Here is a 16,901-nt window from a genome sequence, read left to right on the forward strand (position 1 = left end):
GTCCCCCACAGTCACGCTGAAGGGCCTGGAGGACCAGCTGCTGAGCGTGCTGGTGGCTTACGAGAGGCGGGAGCTGGAGGAGCAGCGGGAGCACCTCATCCAGGAGACCAGCGAGAACAAGAACCTGCTCAAGGACCTGGAAGATTCCCTCCTTCGGGAGCTGGCCACGTCCACGGGGAACATGCTGGACAATGTGGACCTGGTGCACACCCTGGAGGAGACCAAATCCAAGGCAACAGAGGTAGCAACCACAGTGGAAGAGGCCGTGAGCCAGGCGGGGCCTGCATGCGCCGTTGGAGCATCCATTTCTCTGTCTGCTCAATGAGAAAACGGGGCTCTGTGATCTCAGGGATAAAAAGCCACCTCTTTTGGGATGTGCTGTGGGGAGGGGAGCCCTAAAGGTGTTCCTAGGGACGCTTGGGCATCAGGTCAGTCTCTTTAAATTGAGAGTGATAGAAAATCCAGCCCTGCCTGGCTTAAGTCAAAAGGGAAGTTAACAGCTGAGAAAGCAGAAAAGTCCGGAGATGGCCTCAGGTGGGGCTGGATCCAGGACTTCAAAAATACCAGGAGGACTTGGTTTCTCTTCATTTCTGGGCTGGGCCTTCTACCAGGTTGGTGTCATTCTCTGCCAGCTCCCCACATGGTCATAAGACTGGTCTGGCCTCACGTCCTCTCAGGTCCAAACCCAAAGGGATAAGTGAGAATCTTCCTGTTCCTACCGTGAAGGTCCTGAGAGTCACTTAGGTCACATTTCTACCCCAAAGCAGTCCCGGGAGCTTGGGGATGCTAGGCTCGGGTTAGCTGGGCCTGGGGCACATCTCCTGGAGTCGGGGTGGAACCCCATATGGGAAGAAAAGGCAGAGGCAGTACTGGAGACTTACAAGCAATGTTACTAGGGGAAGGGGCCATGGGTGCAGGGGCGTCAGCCACAAATATTCACCCCTTCCTACAAGAGGGTGGGTGCCCTTGGTCCCCTGCAGTCCCTGGATCCTTTCAGAGCCCTGAAGCATTGTACAAACCTCTCTGCTGTCCCCCTGCCCCTCCTGCCCTCTGCCCACATCTCAGTCTTCCTGTTTCCAGGGTCACCTGTGCTTTTCTTCAGGTCTCAGAGAAACTCAAGCTGGCGGAGAAGACAGCCTTGGACATCGACAGGCTGCGGGACGGCTACCGGCCAGCAGCCAGGAGGGGGGCCATCCTGTTCTTCGTCCTGTCTGAGATGGCCCTGGTGAACTCCATGTACCAGTACTCCCTGATTGCCTTCTTAGAGGTCTTCGGGCTGTCACTGAAGAAGTCGCTGCCTGATTCCATTCTCATGAAACGCCTGAGGAACATCATGGACACGCTGACCTTCAACATCTATAACTATGGCTGCACAGGTGAGCTCTCCCCACGGAGGAGGACACATGAGTGTAGTTTGGTGTGCCAGATGTGGCTTTAAGGAAACGTGATATGTGCAAATGGAAAGTTACCAAATGGCATTTTTTCTTTTTTCTTTTTCTTTCTTTCTTTCTTTCTTTTTTTTTTTTTTTTTGAGATAGGGTCTTGCTCCATCACCCAGGCTGGAATGCAGTGGTGCGATCATGGCTCACTGCAACCTCAACCTCCCAGGCTCAGGTGACCCTACCTCAGCCTCCAGAGTAGCTGGGACTAAAAGCACACCACCACACCCAGCTAAGTTTTTGTATATTTTGTAGAGATGGGGTTTCACTATGTTGCCCAGGCTGGTCTCGAACTCCTGAGCTCAAATAATCCACCCACCTTGGCCTCCCGAAGTGCTGGGATTACGAGGTGTGAGCCATCATGCCCAGCTCCAAATGGCATTCTTAAGTGTGGCGATTCATGTTACAAGAGGAATGTTTAAAGCGCTGAATTTTAAGATAGCAGCTTTATTGAGACACAATTTACATATCATAAATTTGCCCTTTAAAAATGTACCATTCGGTGGTGATTCATAGCATATTCGTAGAGTTGTGCAGCTATTACTACTCTCTTGCCCCGGAACGTTTCCGCCAACCCCAAAATGAAATCCCATACCCATTAGCAGTCACCCCCTGGCCCCCCACTCCTAGTCCCTGGCAGTCACCGCTCTGCCTTCCGTCTGTAAGGATTTACTTGCTCTGAACACTTCATGTCAATGGCATCATATGCTGTGTGACTTCATGACTGGTGTCTTTCACTCCACTCCATGATCTCACGGTTCATCCGTGTTGCTGCGTGTGTCAGCGCTTCATTCCTGTCTGCGGCTGAGTCACATTCCGTGTATGGACAGACCGCACTGTGTTTATCCACCCGTCACCCGATGGGCATTTGGGTTGTTTCGCTTTTTTTGCTATTAAGGCAATACTCCTGTGAACATTTGTGTGCAGGTTTTTGTGTGAATGTGTGTTTTTAATTCTCTTGGGGGCATATCTAGAAAGGGAACTGCTGGGTCATAGGGTAATTCTATGTCTAACTTTTGAGGAACTGCCAAACTGTCTTCCAAAGTGACTACAGTATATTTCAAGCCCTAAATCATTGATTTTTTAAAAAAACTTTTTATTATGGAAAACATATGCAAAAGAGAATAGTGTCATGATCGTCTGCACAACCCTCACCTGGCAATGATCAGCTCTGGATTTGTTTATATGTAACACGGTTCCCCATCAACCCAGATTATGTTGAAAATTTGCTTCATATTCAGATCACTTATCTGTAAGTATGTTAGTTTGTATCTCTAAAACAGAGGCTAGCAAACTTTTTCTGGAAAGGGTCAGATAGTAAGTATTTTAGGCTTTGAAGGCTAAGTGATTTCTGCCACAACTACTCATTTCTGCAATTGTGTGCCACAGGTCCCACTGGGCATGGTGGCAATTGTAGCACAAAAGCAGCCATTGGATGATATGGAAGTGAATGGCCATGGCTGTGTTCCAATACAACTTTATTAGCAAAAACAGGCAGCAGGCTGGATTTGGCCCCTTGCTTGTGGTTTGCCCATCCCTGCTATAAAATAGAAGGATTCTATCTCAAAACATAGATATAAGGCCATTATCATACCCCCAAATTAATAATTCCTGAATATCATCATATTCAGGTTTTCAAATGTTCCCAATTGTCTTATATGTCATATTTTCAAATGTTCCCAATTGTGTTATCTATCATATTTCACATTATTTTAAATCAGGACCTCATTAAGGTCTATACATTATAATTGGTTTTGTCACTTAATTTCTCTCTTTTCCCCCTTGCATTTATTTTTATTTTTGTTTGTTTATTTTTGGAGACAGTGTGTGGCTCTGATGCCCAGGCTAGAGTGCAGTGGCACAATCACAGCTTACTGCAACCTCCACCTCCCAGGCTCTAGTGATCCTCCCACTTCAGCCTCCTCAGTAGCTGGGACTACAGGTGCATGCCACCATGCCTGGCTAATTTTTAAAAAAATTTTGTAGAGATGGTGGTCTCGCCATGTTGCCCAGGCTGATCTTGAACTCTTGGGCTTAAAGGATCCTCCTGCCTCGGCCTCCCAAAGTGCTGGGATTAGAAGCATAAGCCACCGTGTCTGCCCCACCCCTTGCATTTATCTGTGGAAGAAACCTACCTGATTGCTGGGTTGTTTCCTGTTATCTGAATTTTGCGGGTCGCCTCTCTGTAGTGTGTCATTGGAGGAACTCTCAAATGCCAATACATGTAGTTCTTTTTTCATGAGACTTTAGGATTCCCCAGTGAAGAGTCTTCAGCCTTTTCGTAGAGTATGTAATCCTGGCTGCCAGCCTTCATGGAATCAAGTGAGAAAAGAAGGCTGTCGATTTCAGCATTCATCGTGAAAACGTTCACTGAAAGCCATATTTTCAGTACGGTTTCCCCTCAACTATGCCTGGTGTTCCCCTGTCCAGAGACCCTGCTTTATCTTTTCTAAAGTTCACTTGGGTGGGGCGGGCAGTTGCCTGGCAGCATGGAGTGAGAGGGGATCTGGGATCTGACGGCTTGTCAAACAAGCTGTCCACCCATCTTCCTGTTTTTAGCCCATATTCACCCACACTTCCAAAGGATCTGGTACTGCCAGTTCCTGAGCTTTTGATGCGTTCTGTGGTTTGCATCTCAGCTTTATCTCCTCCTCATGTGAGAGTCAACTTTCTCAGCTCTGCTAAATCAGTTATCACTTGTCCATCTGTCTGTAGCTTGCAGTTTTGTTTTTTTTTGAGACAGGCTGTCACTCTGTTGCCCAGGCTGGAGTGCAGTGGTGCGATCTTAGCTCACTGCAACCTTCGCCTCCTGGGTTCAAGTGATTCTCCTGCCTCAGCCTCCCAAGTAGCTGGGATTACAGGCACCTACCACCACACTCAGCTAATTTTTAGTATTTTTAGTAGAGACAGGATTTTGCCATGTTGGCCAGGCTGGTCTCGAACTCCTGATCTCAAGTGATCTGCCCACCCCGGCCTCCCAAAGTGCTAGGATTACAGATGTGAGCCACCACACCTGGCCTAGCTTGCAAAATTTTATTGCTATTGTCTTTTCTCCAATTTTCTGGGAGCTTATACCTTTTTAAAAAACTCACCATTAGGCCAGGTGTGGTGGCTCATGCCTGTAATCCCAGCACTTGGGCCGCCAGGGCGGGCAGATCATGAGGTCAAGAGATGGAGACCATCCTGGCCAACCTGGTGAAACCCTGTCTCTACTAAAAATACAAAAATTAGCTGGGCGTGTTGGCGGGCACCTGTAGTCCCAGCTACTGGGGAGGCTGAGGCAGGAGAATGGCTTGAACCCGGGAGGCGGAGGTTGCAGTGAGCCGAGATCACGCCACTGCACAAAAACAAAAAACAAATAAACAAAAAAACTCACCATTTCAGTTGGTTTTTGGAAAGGAGTTGGGATAAACTCAGAATGGCCATTTTTAACCAGGGGCCTGTAGAGTGACCTTTAGGAAGCAGAGGGTGGATAGGGCACACTTGTGTCCCTTTCCAGTCCTCTTCTGCTGAGACACTGTACTGACAGTGATATTTTCCATGCACCAGCATTTGGTGTATTAGTTTGCCATGCCTGCCGTAACAAAATACCACCGACTGGGTGGCTTAAGCAACAGAAATTTATTTTCTCATAGTTTTGGAGGTCAGAAGTCCAAAATCAAAGTTTTGGTAGGTTTCATTTCTCCTTAGGATGCTCCCCTTGGCTTGTAGGAGGCTGTCTTCCTGCTCTGTCCGCACAAGGTCTTTCTTCTCTGTGTGTGAATCCCTGGTGTCTCTGTGTGTCCAAATTTCCTCCTCTTATAGGGACACCAGTGAGGTTGGACTGGGCCCACCCTAATGGCCTCATTTGAACTTAATCATCTATTTAAAGACCCTGTCTCCAAATACCGTCATATTCTCAGGTACTGGAAGTTGGGGCTTCAACATAGGAAGTTTGGAGAAATATAATTTAGCCCTTAACAGTTGGGCAGAAAAGAGATTCTTTCTATAGGGCTCACTTAAGTAACCAACCCTCCTAACACATATAAAGTGAATTCAAATTACAAATTTTGACTTAAACAATTTTTTTTCCCAGGAACACATGTCTTCTGTTAAAAAGCAAAAAAGAAGAAAGCTGGTATTTTGCATCCATCAATAAAGAGTCTGTTGATGGAGTGTGTGTCCTCTGCAATAGAGGTTGGCAACCCCCTAGCCAGCATCCAAATCTGGCCCACTGCCTGCTTTTGTAAATAAAGTTTTATTGGAACAGGACCATATCCATTTGTATACATATTGTCTATGGTTGCTTTTGCACTATAATGGTGGAGTTGAATGGTTATGACAGAGACCATCTAGCTTCCAAAGCCAAAAATATTTACTATCTGGCCCTTTGTAGAAAGTTTGCCAACACCTCTTCTAGACTCGAATGGACACAAATGCCATGGAGTCAGGCAAACAACCTGCCTTCGGTGGAGAGGGCGGCCCCTGCTGTACTGCCCCTCACTGGCTTTTCCTCTTCCCAGGTTTGTGTGATTGTACCTCCTGTAGACACAGCCATTTCCGTTACATACAGGAGCATGTCACTGCAGACTGGGGCATGACCTAGGAACTGAGCTCATCTTTCTTGCACTTAGATATTCATGGACATGAGGTGCAAAGAGAGCTAAATGCAGCCATACAGTTTGAGTGTTTCATTTATCTTACATTTAAGCACAGTGTACCTAAGAAACTCAGTTTTTTAAAAATGAATTTTAAGAAATCAATACTCATCTGATGTTTCCCTCCAGGGCTGTTTGAGAGGCACAAGCTACTCTTTTCTTTTAATATGACCATCAAGATAGAACAAGCAGAAGGGAGAGTCCCTCAAGAAGAATTAGATTTCTTTTTAAAAGGTAATGAATTTGCCTAGCTTCACTCCTCCCATCTCCTTGTTCACATGATACATGTATATAAGTTTGTCTGTTGAAACAAACAATAACAAAAATTCTCCTTAAAACTTGGCTTCCAACAGCACTGCATTTTTCACTATTCCAGTTGATCATTCCAGCCTCAGAAATGGCTCTGGTTGAACTCAGAGCAGCCAGCCTCTGTCTCGGGGCCACCCTGAGGCTGGAAGCTGGATGCTGCATAAGCGCCTGGTTGGTGTCACTGGCGGTGACAAGGGCAAGCCCGGGCCACTTCCTCTTTCCGGTCTCCTCCTTGAGAAGTGGACTTTTCCCACTTCTCAAGAAGTGGGAAAAGTCGAAGCAGAGTTGCTTGCTTTGTGTTAGCAGCACAATGGCTGTTTGCTTCTCTTCTGTTGTGATTAGGAAACATTTCCCTGGAGAAAAGCAAGAGAAAAAAGCCCTGCGCTTGGTTGTCTGACCAAGGATGGGAAGATATCATTCTTTTATCAGAAATGTTTTCAGACAACTTTGGGCAACTTCCTGATGATGTTGAGAATAATCAGACTGTCTGGCAGGAGGTGAGCCCATGTTCCCTTTCTCTTCCTCTCCTTCCCCACATGTCAACAATTTCCAAACCTCAACTGTGGCCCAACCCCTTAAAAGAAGACACTCCTTTGAGTAACCCATTCAGTGTGTAATTGATGCCCTCTAACTCCCTGATTGGAATTCTCCTTTGGCTAATTCAGCTAGTTGTATGGGAGATCCAACCATCTACCTGTCCATCCATCCATCCATCCATCCATCCACCCACCCACCCATCCATCCATTTACCCACCTACCCATTCATCTACCCATCTGCCCGCCCGCCCACCCACCCACCTACTCATCCATCCATCCATCCACCCACCCACCTACCCACCCACCCATCCATTTACCCACCGACCCATTCATCTACCCATCCGCCCACCCACCCACCTACTCATCCATCCATGCACCCACCCATCCATCCACCTATGCACCCATCCATCCAAGAAATAGTTGTTGGGCATCTGCCATGTACCATGTCCCTTGATGGGCACTGGGGACTCAGTGAATAAGACTCAATTGCCCCTTTCTCAATGTCATAGCCTTTGGGGGTAGAGAATGACAGATCTGACCAGGTGGCCTTCAGTTAGTACACCTATAAATTCTCATCCCTTTCCAGTGGCTTTTGCCACCTTCACACACAAATGGGGACCTATGTCATTTCTGAGTTGATGCCACAATGAATATTCTTTGCTTTTCCCAGTGGTATGACCTGGATTCACTGGAGCAGTTTCCGTTCCCCTTGGGTTATGATAACAACATCACCCCTTTCCAGAAGTTGCTTATTTTGCGCTGTTTCCGTGTGGATCGGGTCTATCGGGCAGTGACTGACTATGTGACTGTAACAATGGGAGAGAAGTAAGTGTGTCGTTTTGTTGATTTGCCACTTTACGTGGGGTGGAATCTCTAGCGTCCTCCCACCTTGGACTGAAAGAAAGCAGAGGCTGACCAGCTCCTGAGACAGCTGTCGCCACCCTGCTGTACAATATTCGATAGCCAATAGTCTAGAATTCTTCAATATTCTAGAACAGCGCTAGTCACAAGAAATTCAATGTGAGCCGCATATGCAGTTTCAAAAGTTCTAGTAGCTACATTAGAAAAGAAATGGGCGCAATTAATTGTAATAACATATTTTATTTAAATGAATATATTAAAATTATCATTTGAATGTATAATTAATATGAACATGATTGAGACATTTTACATGCTTTTTTTTGGTATTAAGTCTTCAAAATCCTGTGTGAATTCACACATACAGCACATCTCAGTTGGGGCTAGCCACATTTTAAGTGCTGAGTAGCCGCGTGTGCCTCATGGCCATTGCACTGAACAATGTAGCTCTAGCATGGGGTATGAAGCCAGGCAGAGCGCGTGGGGCTGCAGCTCAGATATGCCCTTGTATCCAGCAGGCCATGGCAGTGAGTGATGAGGCTGGGTGGGGTCCTGGTCCCTGGGCAGCTGCCCTTAGCTCCTGCTGACTGATACCAGGTGCCATTGGGAACCCACAGTGGCTGGATCCTCTGAGTCTGAAAGAAGCTAGGACTTCAGATTTTTTCCTGAAATATCCCAATATCTTTGTGTTTGCAATGAATTTTAAAATGCACATCTGGGTCAGATGCAGTGGTTCACACTTGTAATCCCAGCACTTCAGGAAGCTGATGTGGGAGGATCACCTGAGGCCAGGAGTTTGAGACCCAGCCTGGGCAACATAGTGAGATACTGCCTCTAAAAAATAAAAAATAAAAAAAAAATAGTCAGACGTGGTGGCGCACACCTGTAGTCAAGCTACTAAGGAAGCTGAGGTGGGAGGATTGCTTGAGCCCAAGAGTTTGAGGCTGCAGTGAGCTGTGATAGTACCACTGTACTCCAGCCTGGGCAACAGAGTGAGATTATATCTTTCAATTTAAAAAAAAAAGAAAAAGAAAAAACCCACACACAAAACACAAAACTCAAAACTCAAGATGTGGACCATTCAGGACACGCCTGTGGAACCTCAGGGTTTTGTGCCATGGGCAGGCCCACCTGGAGGGCAAGCTGAGGTGCCCAGCTCAGCACAAACCAACTGAATCGAGTGTGCAGGGGGTACAGAGAAGTCCCTGTCACTCAGGAGTTCCCCATCAGGGTGGGAGATGTGCATAGAAACTAGAATCTAAAACAGGGAAGACTGCAATGAGCTATCCCAGAGGAGTGGTCAGAAGGTTCTGGACACTGGAGGAGGCAGCGCTGATCAGACAGACCAGCCCCTGGTCTGGAGCTGTCCTCGCGGGAGAGTTTTCTGACTGTGTTTTTTTCACCAGGTATGTGCAGCCCCCAATGATCAGCTTTGAAGCTATTTTTGAGCAGAGCACTCCAAATTCGCCCATTGTGTTTATCCTGAGTCCTGGCTCTGACCCTGCCAGTGATCTTATGAAATTAGCAGAGCGAAGTGGTTTTGGAGGAAATCGCCTCAAATTCCTTGCAATGGGTCAAGGTCAAGAAAAGGTAATTTGTGGCTGAAAGGAACAAGCTCTACATTTAGGGGGAGGTCCCTGGTGTCTAAGAAGGAGCTAACCTGGATTTAAGCTGAGAGTGCCACGCCATAAATAAGTGGGATGCGTTTCTGAGCTAAGAAGCAGTAATGAAACACTGGGAAGATGACAATAATAGTTATGATTTCACAACCTCGTGTTGTGATCATGGTGCTGGGCTGTTTTCTTTTTTTTTTTCCTTTTTCTTTTCTTTTTGAGACAGGGTCTTGCTCTGTCACCCAGGCTGGAGTGCAGTGGTGTGAACATAGCTCACTGCAGCCTCGACCTCCTGATTGTGAAGTGATCATCCTGCCTCAGCTTCCCCAGTAGCAGCTGGGACTACAGGCACGCGTCACCATGCCTGGCTAATGTTTTTTGTATTTTATGTAGAGAAAAATACAAACACGTCACCATGTTGCCCTGGCTGGTCTTGAACTCCTGGGCTCAAGTGATCCTCCCACTTCGGCCTCCCAAAGTGTTGGGATCACAGGCATGAACCACGACGCCCAGGCTGTGCTGTTTTCAAAGCCCTTTCACACACAGTCTTTACCTTCCTTAGTCCCTGAACAGTCTCATTGTGGATCAGGATTATTATGGCCCCAGTTGCATGGCCAAGGGAGTGGGTCGAGAGAGGCTGAGCCCAGGACCATTCAGGACAGAACTGTGGTGCAAATCCTACCTTTCTGAGCCAGTGAGCTTTCTTTGCTGAGGTCTTGCCTCTCTGCATTACAGTGCTCCCTGCTAGAACTTGCTACACAAGTTCAGTACAATGTGGGACAAAGCTTGCAGGAAAAGCCTGTGCGTCAGTAAGTGTGATGGTAGCAGGCATGCGTGTGGGGGTCAGAGGGAGCTGCCAGTCCTGACTTTGCTATGAACGGTGAGGTTTTGGATAAGCCCCTCTGCTGCTGGAAGCCCCTGGGTGAGATGAGGATGGCGATACCCATGCTGGATGGCCCAGGAGGCAAACCATGGGCACCAGCAAGGTGGGCCAGCTTTCTCAACCACAACACTGAAAGAAGCTATTGTAATGTCAGCACTCATGTGTTTTAAGCCATTTCAGAAACCAAGGCTTGATTTGGGTGTTTAGCTTGTTTGTGCTTTGAATTACATTTGGGAGGTGACATGGTGATTGTTTTCCAGGCCTAGGGCCCTGAAGATCTTACAGTGGCCAGGACAGTCCCTACTTCCTGGTGGGCTTTTAGCTGGTCTCTTGCAGCCCTGCTCAGGAGTTCTCAGGGGACAGGAGCGACTGTGTGGGAGGAGCTGGGACTTCTAGGGCCAGGGAGGCAGATGAGTGCAAAATGCTTACCCATCTTCCAGGCTGTGTGTGACCAGCTCAGTGCACCCACGGGGCTCACGGGGTTTCTCAAAGATGATTTATTTGAAGGCTCCCCCTGTAGCTCCTGGATCCTCAGCTTTCTTTTGGCTTCTGCTGGAGCTGCCATCGCCCTTCTGTGGGTGTGGAGTGGGTCTCTGGAAAGCACGGGGTTGGGTTTGGATGCCAACCCCTCTCCCCTTCCCTCTCCCCCGGGCAGGTGGCCCTGCAGCTGCTGGAGACGGCAGTGGCTCGGGGGCAGTGGCTGATGCTGCAGAACTGCCACCTCCTGGTCAAGTGGCTGAAAGATCTGGAGAAGTCCCTAGAGAGGATCACCAAGCCCCACCCAGACTTCCGCCTGTGGCTCACCACGGACCCCACCAAGGGGTTCCCCATTGGGATTCTGCAGAAGTCCCTAAAGGTCTGGCTTCAGGACGGACATCAACATGCCAGCACGCAGCTTCTCAGAACACCCGCATGCTGCTCTGGGGCCGGGGTGTGCTTGTGTCTGTGCAGAAATAAACCTTAGGCTGCAGGCAAAACCTTGCGGTTGAAACCCTTCTCAACCCCACCTCTCTTTAGAGGGAGCCGCTGTCCTGGGTTGGGTGTTTGTGACTCCCAGGCCTGTCTCTACCAATTCTGCATGTGTCCCTAACAATATCTACGCTACTTTTCATAAACTTCATGGCCCCCCCCCACAGCTTGCAGTTCTCTAGTGCTGACTGCAGAAGTTTCGGGTGGTTTACACGCCCCATTTAATTTATTCTCCAGGAAATTCTTTTGGAATGGTTTTGTCATTCTCTGTCTCTCTCTCTCTCTCTCTGGGGAGGTGGAGGGAAGATTTTACTTTCATTTTATATATAGTAAAGGATCTCATGGTTCAGAGGAAGGTCAAAGACTCTTGACCCTTGACCCTGAGAGCCAGAACATCTAGTTCTTTAACTTCTCAGCCTGGGCCCTGGACAAGAGACTCTAGCTATTGGAGGTCTCAGACAGATGGCTCCATAGAGAAGAAGGAAAGCGCAGTGCCTGCATTGTGCACACTCTTCCAAGCTTGTGGGCCTGCGGTCTCCATCACTGTGTGTTTTCTTCTCTTCTGAAGGTTGTCACCGAGCCACCCAATGGGCTGAAACTCAACATGAGGGCAACTTACTTCAAGATCTCTCACGAAATGCTGGACCAGTGCCCGCACCCTGCCTTCAAGCCTCTGGTCTACGTGCTGGCGTTCTTCCATGCTGTGGTGCAGGAAAGAAGAAAGTTTGGGAAGATTGGCTGGAACGTGTACTATGACTTCAATGAGTCTGACTTCCAGGTGACAGCGGCTGCTTCTCCTTGGAAATGGCTTCCTTAGGCGGCCCACTTCCTCCTGACTTTCCTCCAGGTTCAACCACAGCAGGATTGCACCGTTCCCAACAGCCTTTTCAGAAAAGTATCAGAATGTGAACAGCTTGGTGGGTTTCAGCATAACTGAGCGTGTTCTCTTCTTTCAAGGTCTGCATGGAAATTCTGAACACGTACTTAACGAAAGCCTTCCAGCAACGGGACCCGAGGATCCCGTGGGGCAGCCTCAAGTACCTAATTGGAGAGGTAGGGGTAACCGGGGATCCTTCTGCAGGTGTCTCTGGGGCTACAGAGCTTTGGCCTTGTGCCCCTATTTTCCTCTGAGCCCTCAGAGCCAGCCTCTTCTGCTCCTGTTCCCCTTGGGTTTCTGTGACATTCTCTCTGCTCTCACCTGGTTGTTCCTTGTCCTAAGTGAGCTCTGTTCACACAGAGGTTCCCTGAGCTGGATCCATGGCTGGGGATCCAGGTGAGGCATCCTCTAGCCCCTTGCCTTGGCTGTCGCTGTATACAGAGCTCACAGGAAGCGTCCCCAGTGGTCTGCACACAGCTCAGGCAGTGACATCAATTCCAAAGACAGAAGCAGCTGCTGGCTTCTTTGGCTGTTTGATGTGTTTGGGGGACTTTGCCTGCTGCACAGGAGCTCCCAACACTTCCTGAGGGCTTCTTATTGCTTTGGGCCCTATCCCTTGGCAAGCCAGCAAAGCCACGGATCAATTGTGTGAACAGTGGCCCGAAAGCTTATGCAAGTCAATAGGTTCGAGCCTTGCAGCAGCCAGGCTGCTGGAGTCTCTTGACCCTGGGCGAGCCTCTGGCCCCAGGCCCCCAGGGTGCACACAGTAGGTTCTGAGCTCCTGGCTGGCTCTCAGGCCCTCTAATTTCAGGTCATGTATGGAGGACGGGCCATTGACAGCTTTGATCGCCGCATCCTGACCATTTACATGGATGAGTACCTGGGGGACTTCATTTTTGATACTTTCCAGCCATTCCACTTCTTCCGGAACAAGGAAGTGGACTACAAAATCCCTGTTGGTGATGAAAAGGAGAAATTTGTTGGTGAGATTTCTCAGACATGAAAAGATATTTTCAAGGCTTTTTCTAAGGGAGACCATACATTTCAACTGGCTCCTCTCCTGGTGGGGGCTGCTCGGCTGGTCAGGTGTGGTCTGTTAAGCCTGTTAGGTGGCTCGGCAGATGCTTCCTGGCTGCAGAGCTGACTGATAGAGTTCATATTTCCCATCCTGGAATGATGGTAAATAAATCAGTTTCCACCTGGAAGGGCAGAATAGCCATAGTGAAGCTCACTGAGCCATTTTCATAAAAGATGAACATACGGCTGGACTGGGTGTGGTAGTGTAGAATTTTTACATTAAAAACATGTCATTGGCCGGTCATGGTGGCTCGCACCTGTAATCCCTTCTTTGGAAGGCCAAGAAGGGCAGATCACTTGAGCCCAGAAGTTCAAGACCAGCCTGGGCAACCAAGCAAGATCGCATCTCTACAAAAAATAAACAAAAAATCAAAACAAAAACAAAAAACAAAAAAAAAACAAAAAATAAAAATATTAGCTGAGTGTGATGGTGAACACCGGTAGTACCAGCTACTTGGGAGGCTGAGATGGGAGAAATGCTTGAGCCCAGGAGGTCGAGGCTGTAGTGATCAATGACCATGTCAGTGCACTTCAGCCTGGGTGACTAAGACCCTGTCTCAAAAAAAAAAAGTCACCCTCTAAACAATGGAAATTAGTCTTGCATGTCTGGGGATTTTGAGGCTGTGGGCCCTGAGAAAGCACAGGTGGCTGGACAGTGCCACCTCCGTTGTTCTCTGTGATTGCAGAAGCCATCGAGGCCCTCCCACTTGCCAACACGCCAGAAGTGTTTGGTCTCCACCCCAACGCTGAGATTGGCTATTACACGCAGGCAGCTCGAGACATGTGGGCTCACCTGCTGGAGCTGCAGCCTCAGACAGGTAAACTCTACTCAGGAGGACTTCATTAGTTTGATTGGGGTTTTACAATTGCTTCTTGTAGCCCTCCCACGTTGCTGATGCCTTTCCCAGAACTGGAAGGCTCAGGAGGCTCCGGTTCTGCACATAGATGCCTTGCTTTCTCTGAAAAGTGTCCTGGTTTTAGGGGAATCCAGCAGTGGTATCAGCCGCGATGATTATATTGGCCAAGTGGCCAAAGACATAGAAAACAAGATGCCCAAAGTCTTTGACTTGGACCAGGTGAGGAAGCGCCTCGGAACAGGAATCTCCCCCACTTCGGTGGTGCTCCTGCAGGAGCTGGAACGCTTCAACAAGCTTGTGGTCCGGATGACCAAGTCTTTGGCTGAACTTCAAAGGGTGAGCCTGTCTCTCATGTGCAGATTACTGCCTAGATACGTGGCACCTGGGGTTCTGACAGAGTCCTGCCCGATTGCTCTTGATTCTAAATAGGCCTTGGCTGGAGAAGTTGGAATGAGCAATGAGTTAGATGATGTGGCCAGGTCTCTTTTTATCGGGCACATCCCTAATATCTGGAGAAGGCTTGCTCCTGACACCTTAAAGTCCCTTGGAAACTGGATGGTCTACTTCCTGCGGCGGTTCAGCCAGTACGTGTTGTGGGTAAGTGGCACGTCACTACCTCCTCTCTGCCGATTCAGGTGTCAACCTAGACTTCCTCAAACCACCTCCCAATCCCCTCTTTCCATTTCCCAGCAGTAACCTCTGTTAAAGTTTATTGGGTGCTCTGGAAATGGTCTGAGATTCTTACAAGCCTATCTGTATCTTTTGTTTTTCCTTTTCTTTTGAAGACTTTGAAGCATACTATACATACCCGATTATTTTATCTAAGCATATTATCTTGGCACTTGTTCCATATTAGTACACAGCTAGCTCGTTCTTTTTTAGAGTATGCCATTGTACAAATGTTTCATATCCTTTCTCCTCCTTCTGTATCCTAAAAATATGGTAACTGCCTACATTTCGGTGGTTACCATATATATATATATATATTTTTTTGCTAATACAAATAACATTCTGGTGCACATGTCTATGAATATGCATAGGGGTATATTCCATGGGTAAATTCTGACAGTGGAAGAGGTGGATCAAAGAGCGTGTGCATTTTAAATTTTGATAGCTCTTGTTGGATGGTTCTTAGAAAGGCTGAAACCACAGTCTATGAGAGTGCTTCTTTCCTCACCCCGCTGCAACACTGCGTTCTTAACATTTTGGATCACTGTCTCCCTGATAGGTGAAAATAATATCTCATTGTTTTGCATGTCTTTAATTATGGTGAGTCTGAGCGTATTTTGCATGCTTTACAGACATTTTGTGTTTGTTTTTCTGTGAATTGTCTTTTTGTATCTGGATTTCATTTTTAGTGAGGTCTCCATCTTTCTCACTGATGTTTAAGAGCTCTTTGCAAATCAAAGAAATTAGCCCTTGGTCTGCCAGTGTTGCAGATATTTCTCCCAGCTTGTCATAAGTCTTGACTTTGCTTACAGTATTTTTTCCACAGAAAAGCTTTACATTTTTCCGTAGTCAAACCTACAAGGCTTTTCTTTTTTATCCTGGGCTTTGTAGTTCCTACTCCACGATATGAAAGCATTCATTGGAGATGTGGCCCAGTACTTTTGTGGTTTTATTTTTATATCTAAATCTTTGACCTACCTGGAATGTGGCAGTCCAGATTGTTTTTCTCAGACTGGCGGCCAGTTGTGCCAACGCCATCTTTTGCCACGTAGGTGAAATACGTCTTTTATCATAAACTAAACTTCCAGGCCAGCTTTGACCTGGCATTGGATGGCAGCCCCAGGCTCCCAGCACTTGCCCTGTCTTCTCTCCAGGTGACCGAGAGCGAGCCCAGTGTGATGTGGCTCTCGGGGCTACACATCCCTGAGTCCTACCTCACGGCGCTGGTGCAGGCCACCTGCCGGAAGAACGGCTGGCCACTGGACCGCTCCACCTTGTTCACACAAGTGACCAAGTTCCAGGATGCAGATGAAGTGAATGAGCGGGCGGGACAAGGTACCGTCAGCTCATTAGGGATCCACAGCCTCTCACTTAGGATTTCTCTCCCTGAGCCACCTCCACCTCAAAGGGACAGGCATAGCATGGGCCTGAATGGGCCAGGCCATGTTTGAAAGCCAGCCTGCTGCAAATATTTCCTGTATCTGTGCACTGCCCATGTCTTAACAACTCTGAGGGTGGATACGGAAGTTTCTCTTCCACTTTCTCCATTGAGACCTGGGGTCTATGGCAGGGGAGACCTGAACCATGTTCACTCTGCTAGCTCATGGCAAGTGGGCTCCTAGGTCAGAATTAGCTCTTGCAAAAACCATCAGGTGGCTTTCCTGTAACCTCTGACGGGGCCAGGGGCATGGGAGCCACAGAGCAGCATGGACTAACTTGGTTGGAACTCTTTGATTATGCCAGAACTTCAGGTCCCTTAGACATTGGTTACTGACTGTGCAAATGAGAGCTGGAAACTGCTGTTTTCCCGGGGCCATGTTGTCTTAGAGTTCATTTAACTGCAGGGAACAAGAGCTCTTTTGAGACGGCTTAAGGACTGGGGACTTATGGTAAAGATGCAGGGACTCTCCGGGTCTCAGTGGCAGGGGAGGTGGCAGGTGTCCAGGCCACCACTCTCTCTGGGGCCACAGGAGTGTGCTCCTCTCTTCTCTTTGCACGTCTGCTGGGTCCTCCTCCCCGGAGACCACTTTCTCTGTGAGGCTTCGACTTCCTGCTCCCCAGCCACTTTGGCTCACAGGGTAGCTGGGGTTGCCACGGTGCCCATTCTGACTCTGGGGCCATGCATCTTTCTAGCCTGGGGGCCCAGGGTGGTCTAAGTCCGTGGGCCTTGCTGCCT

The 16,901-nt window shown here is 48.2% G+C and overlaps 1 protein-coding gene across 1 annotated transcript in view; it reads left to right on the top strand.

The window, feature by feature from the left end:
- DNAH10 (dynein axonemal heavy chain 10) overlaps positions 1-16,901 on the top strand; it is a 169,130-nt gene that overhangs the window by 150,870 nt on the left and 1,359 nt on the right. Inside the window, exons 64-77 of the mRNA XM_054527692.2 lie at positions 12-241; positions 1,103-1,376; positions 6,206-6,310; positions 6,728-6,882; positions 7,593-7,747; positions 9,187-9,370; positions 10,932-11,132; positions 11,814-12,023; positions 12,203-12,298; positions 12,934-13,105; positions 13,886-14,017; positions 14,181-14,392; positions 14,486-14,653; positions 15,880-16,060. Of these exons, the coding sequence (XP_054383667.1) occupies positions 12-241; positions 1,103-1,376; positions 6,206-6,310; positions 6,728-6,882; positions 7,593-7,747; positions 9,187-9,370; positions 10,932-11,132; positions 11,814-12,023; positions 12,203-12,298; positions 12,934-13,105; positions 13,886-14,017; positions 14,181-14,392; positions 14,486-14,653; positions 15,880-16,060 (2,475 nt within the window). The remainder of the gene's footprint in view (positions 1-11; positions 242-1,102; positions 1,377-6,205; positions 6,311-6,727; positions 6,883-7,592; positions 7,748-9,186; positions 9,371-10,931; positions 11,133-11,813; positions 12,024-12,202; positions 12,299-12,933; positions 13,106-13,885; positions 14,018-14,180; positions 14,393-14,485; positions 14,654-15,879; positions 16,061-16,901) is intronic.

The sequence above is a fragment of the Pongo abelii genome, chromosome 10 (genome assembly GCF_028885655.2).
Source record: "Pongo abelii isolate AG06213 chromosome 10, NHGRI_mPonAbe1-v2.0_pri, whole genome shotgun sequence".
NCBI classification, from domain to species: domain Eukaryota; kingdom Metazoa; phylum Chordata; class Mammalia; order Primates; family Hominidae; genus Pongo; species Pongo abelii.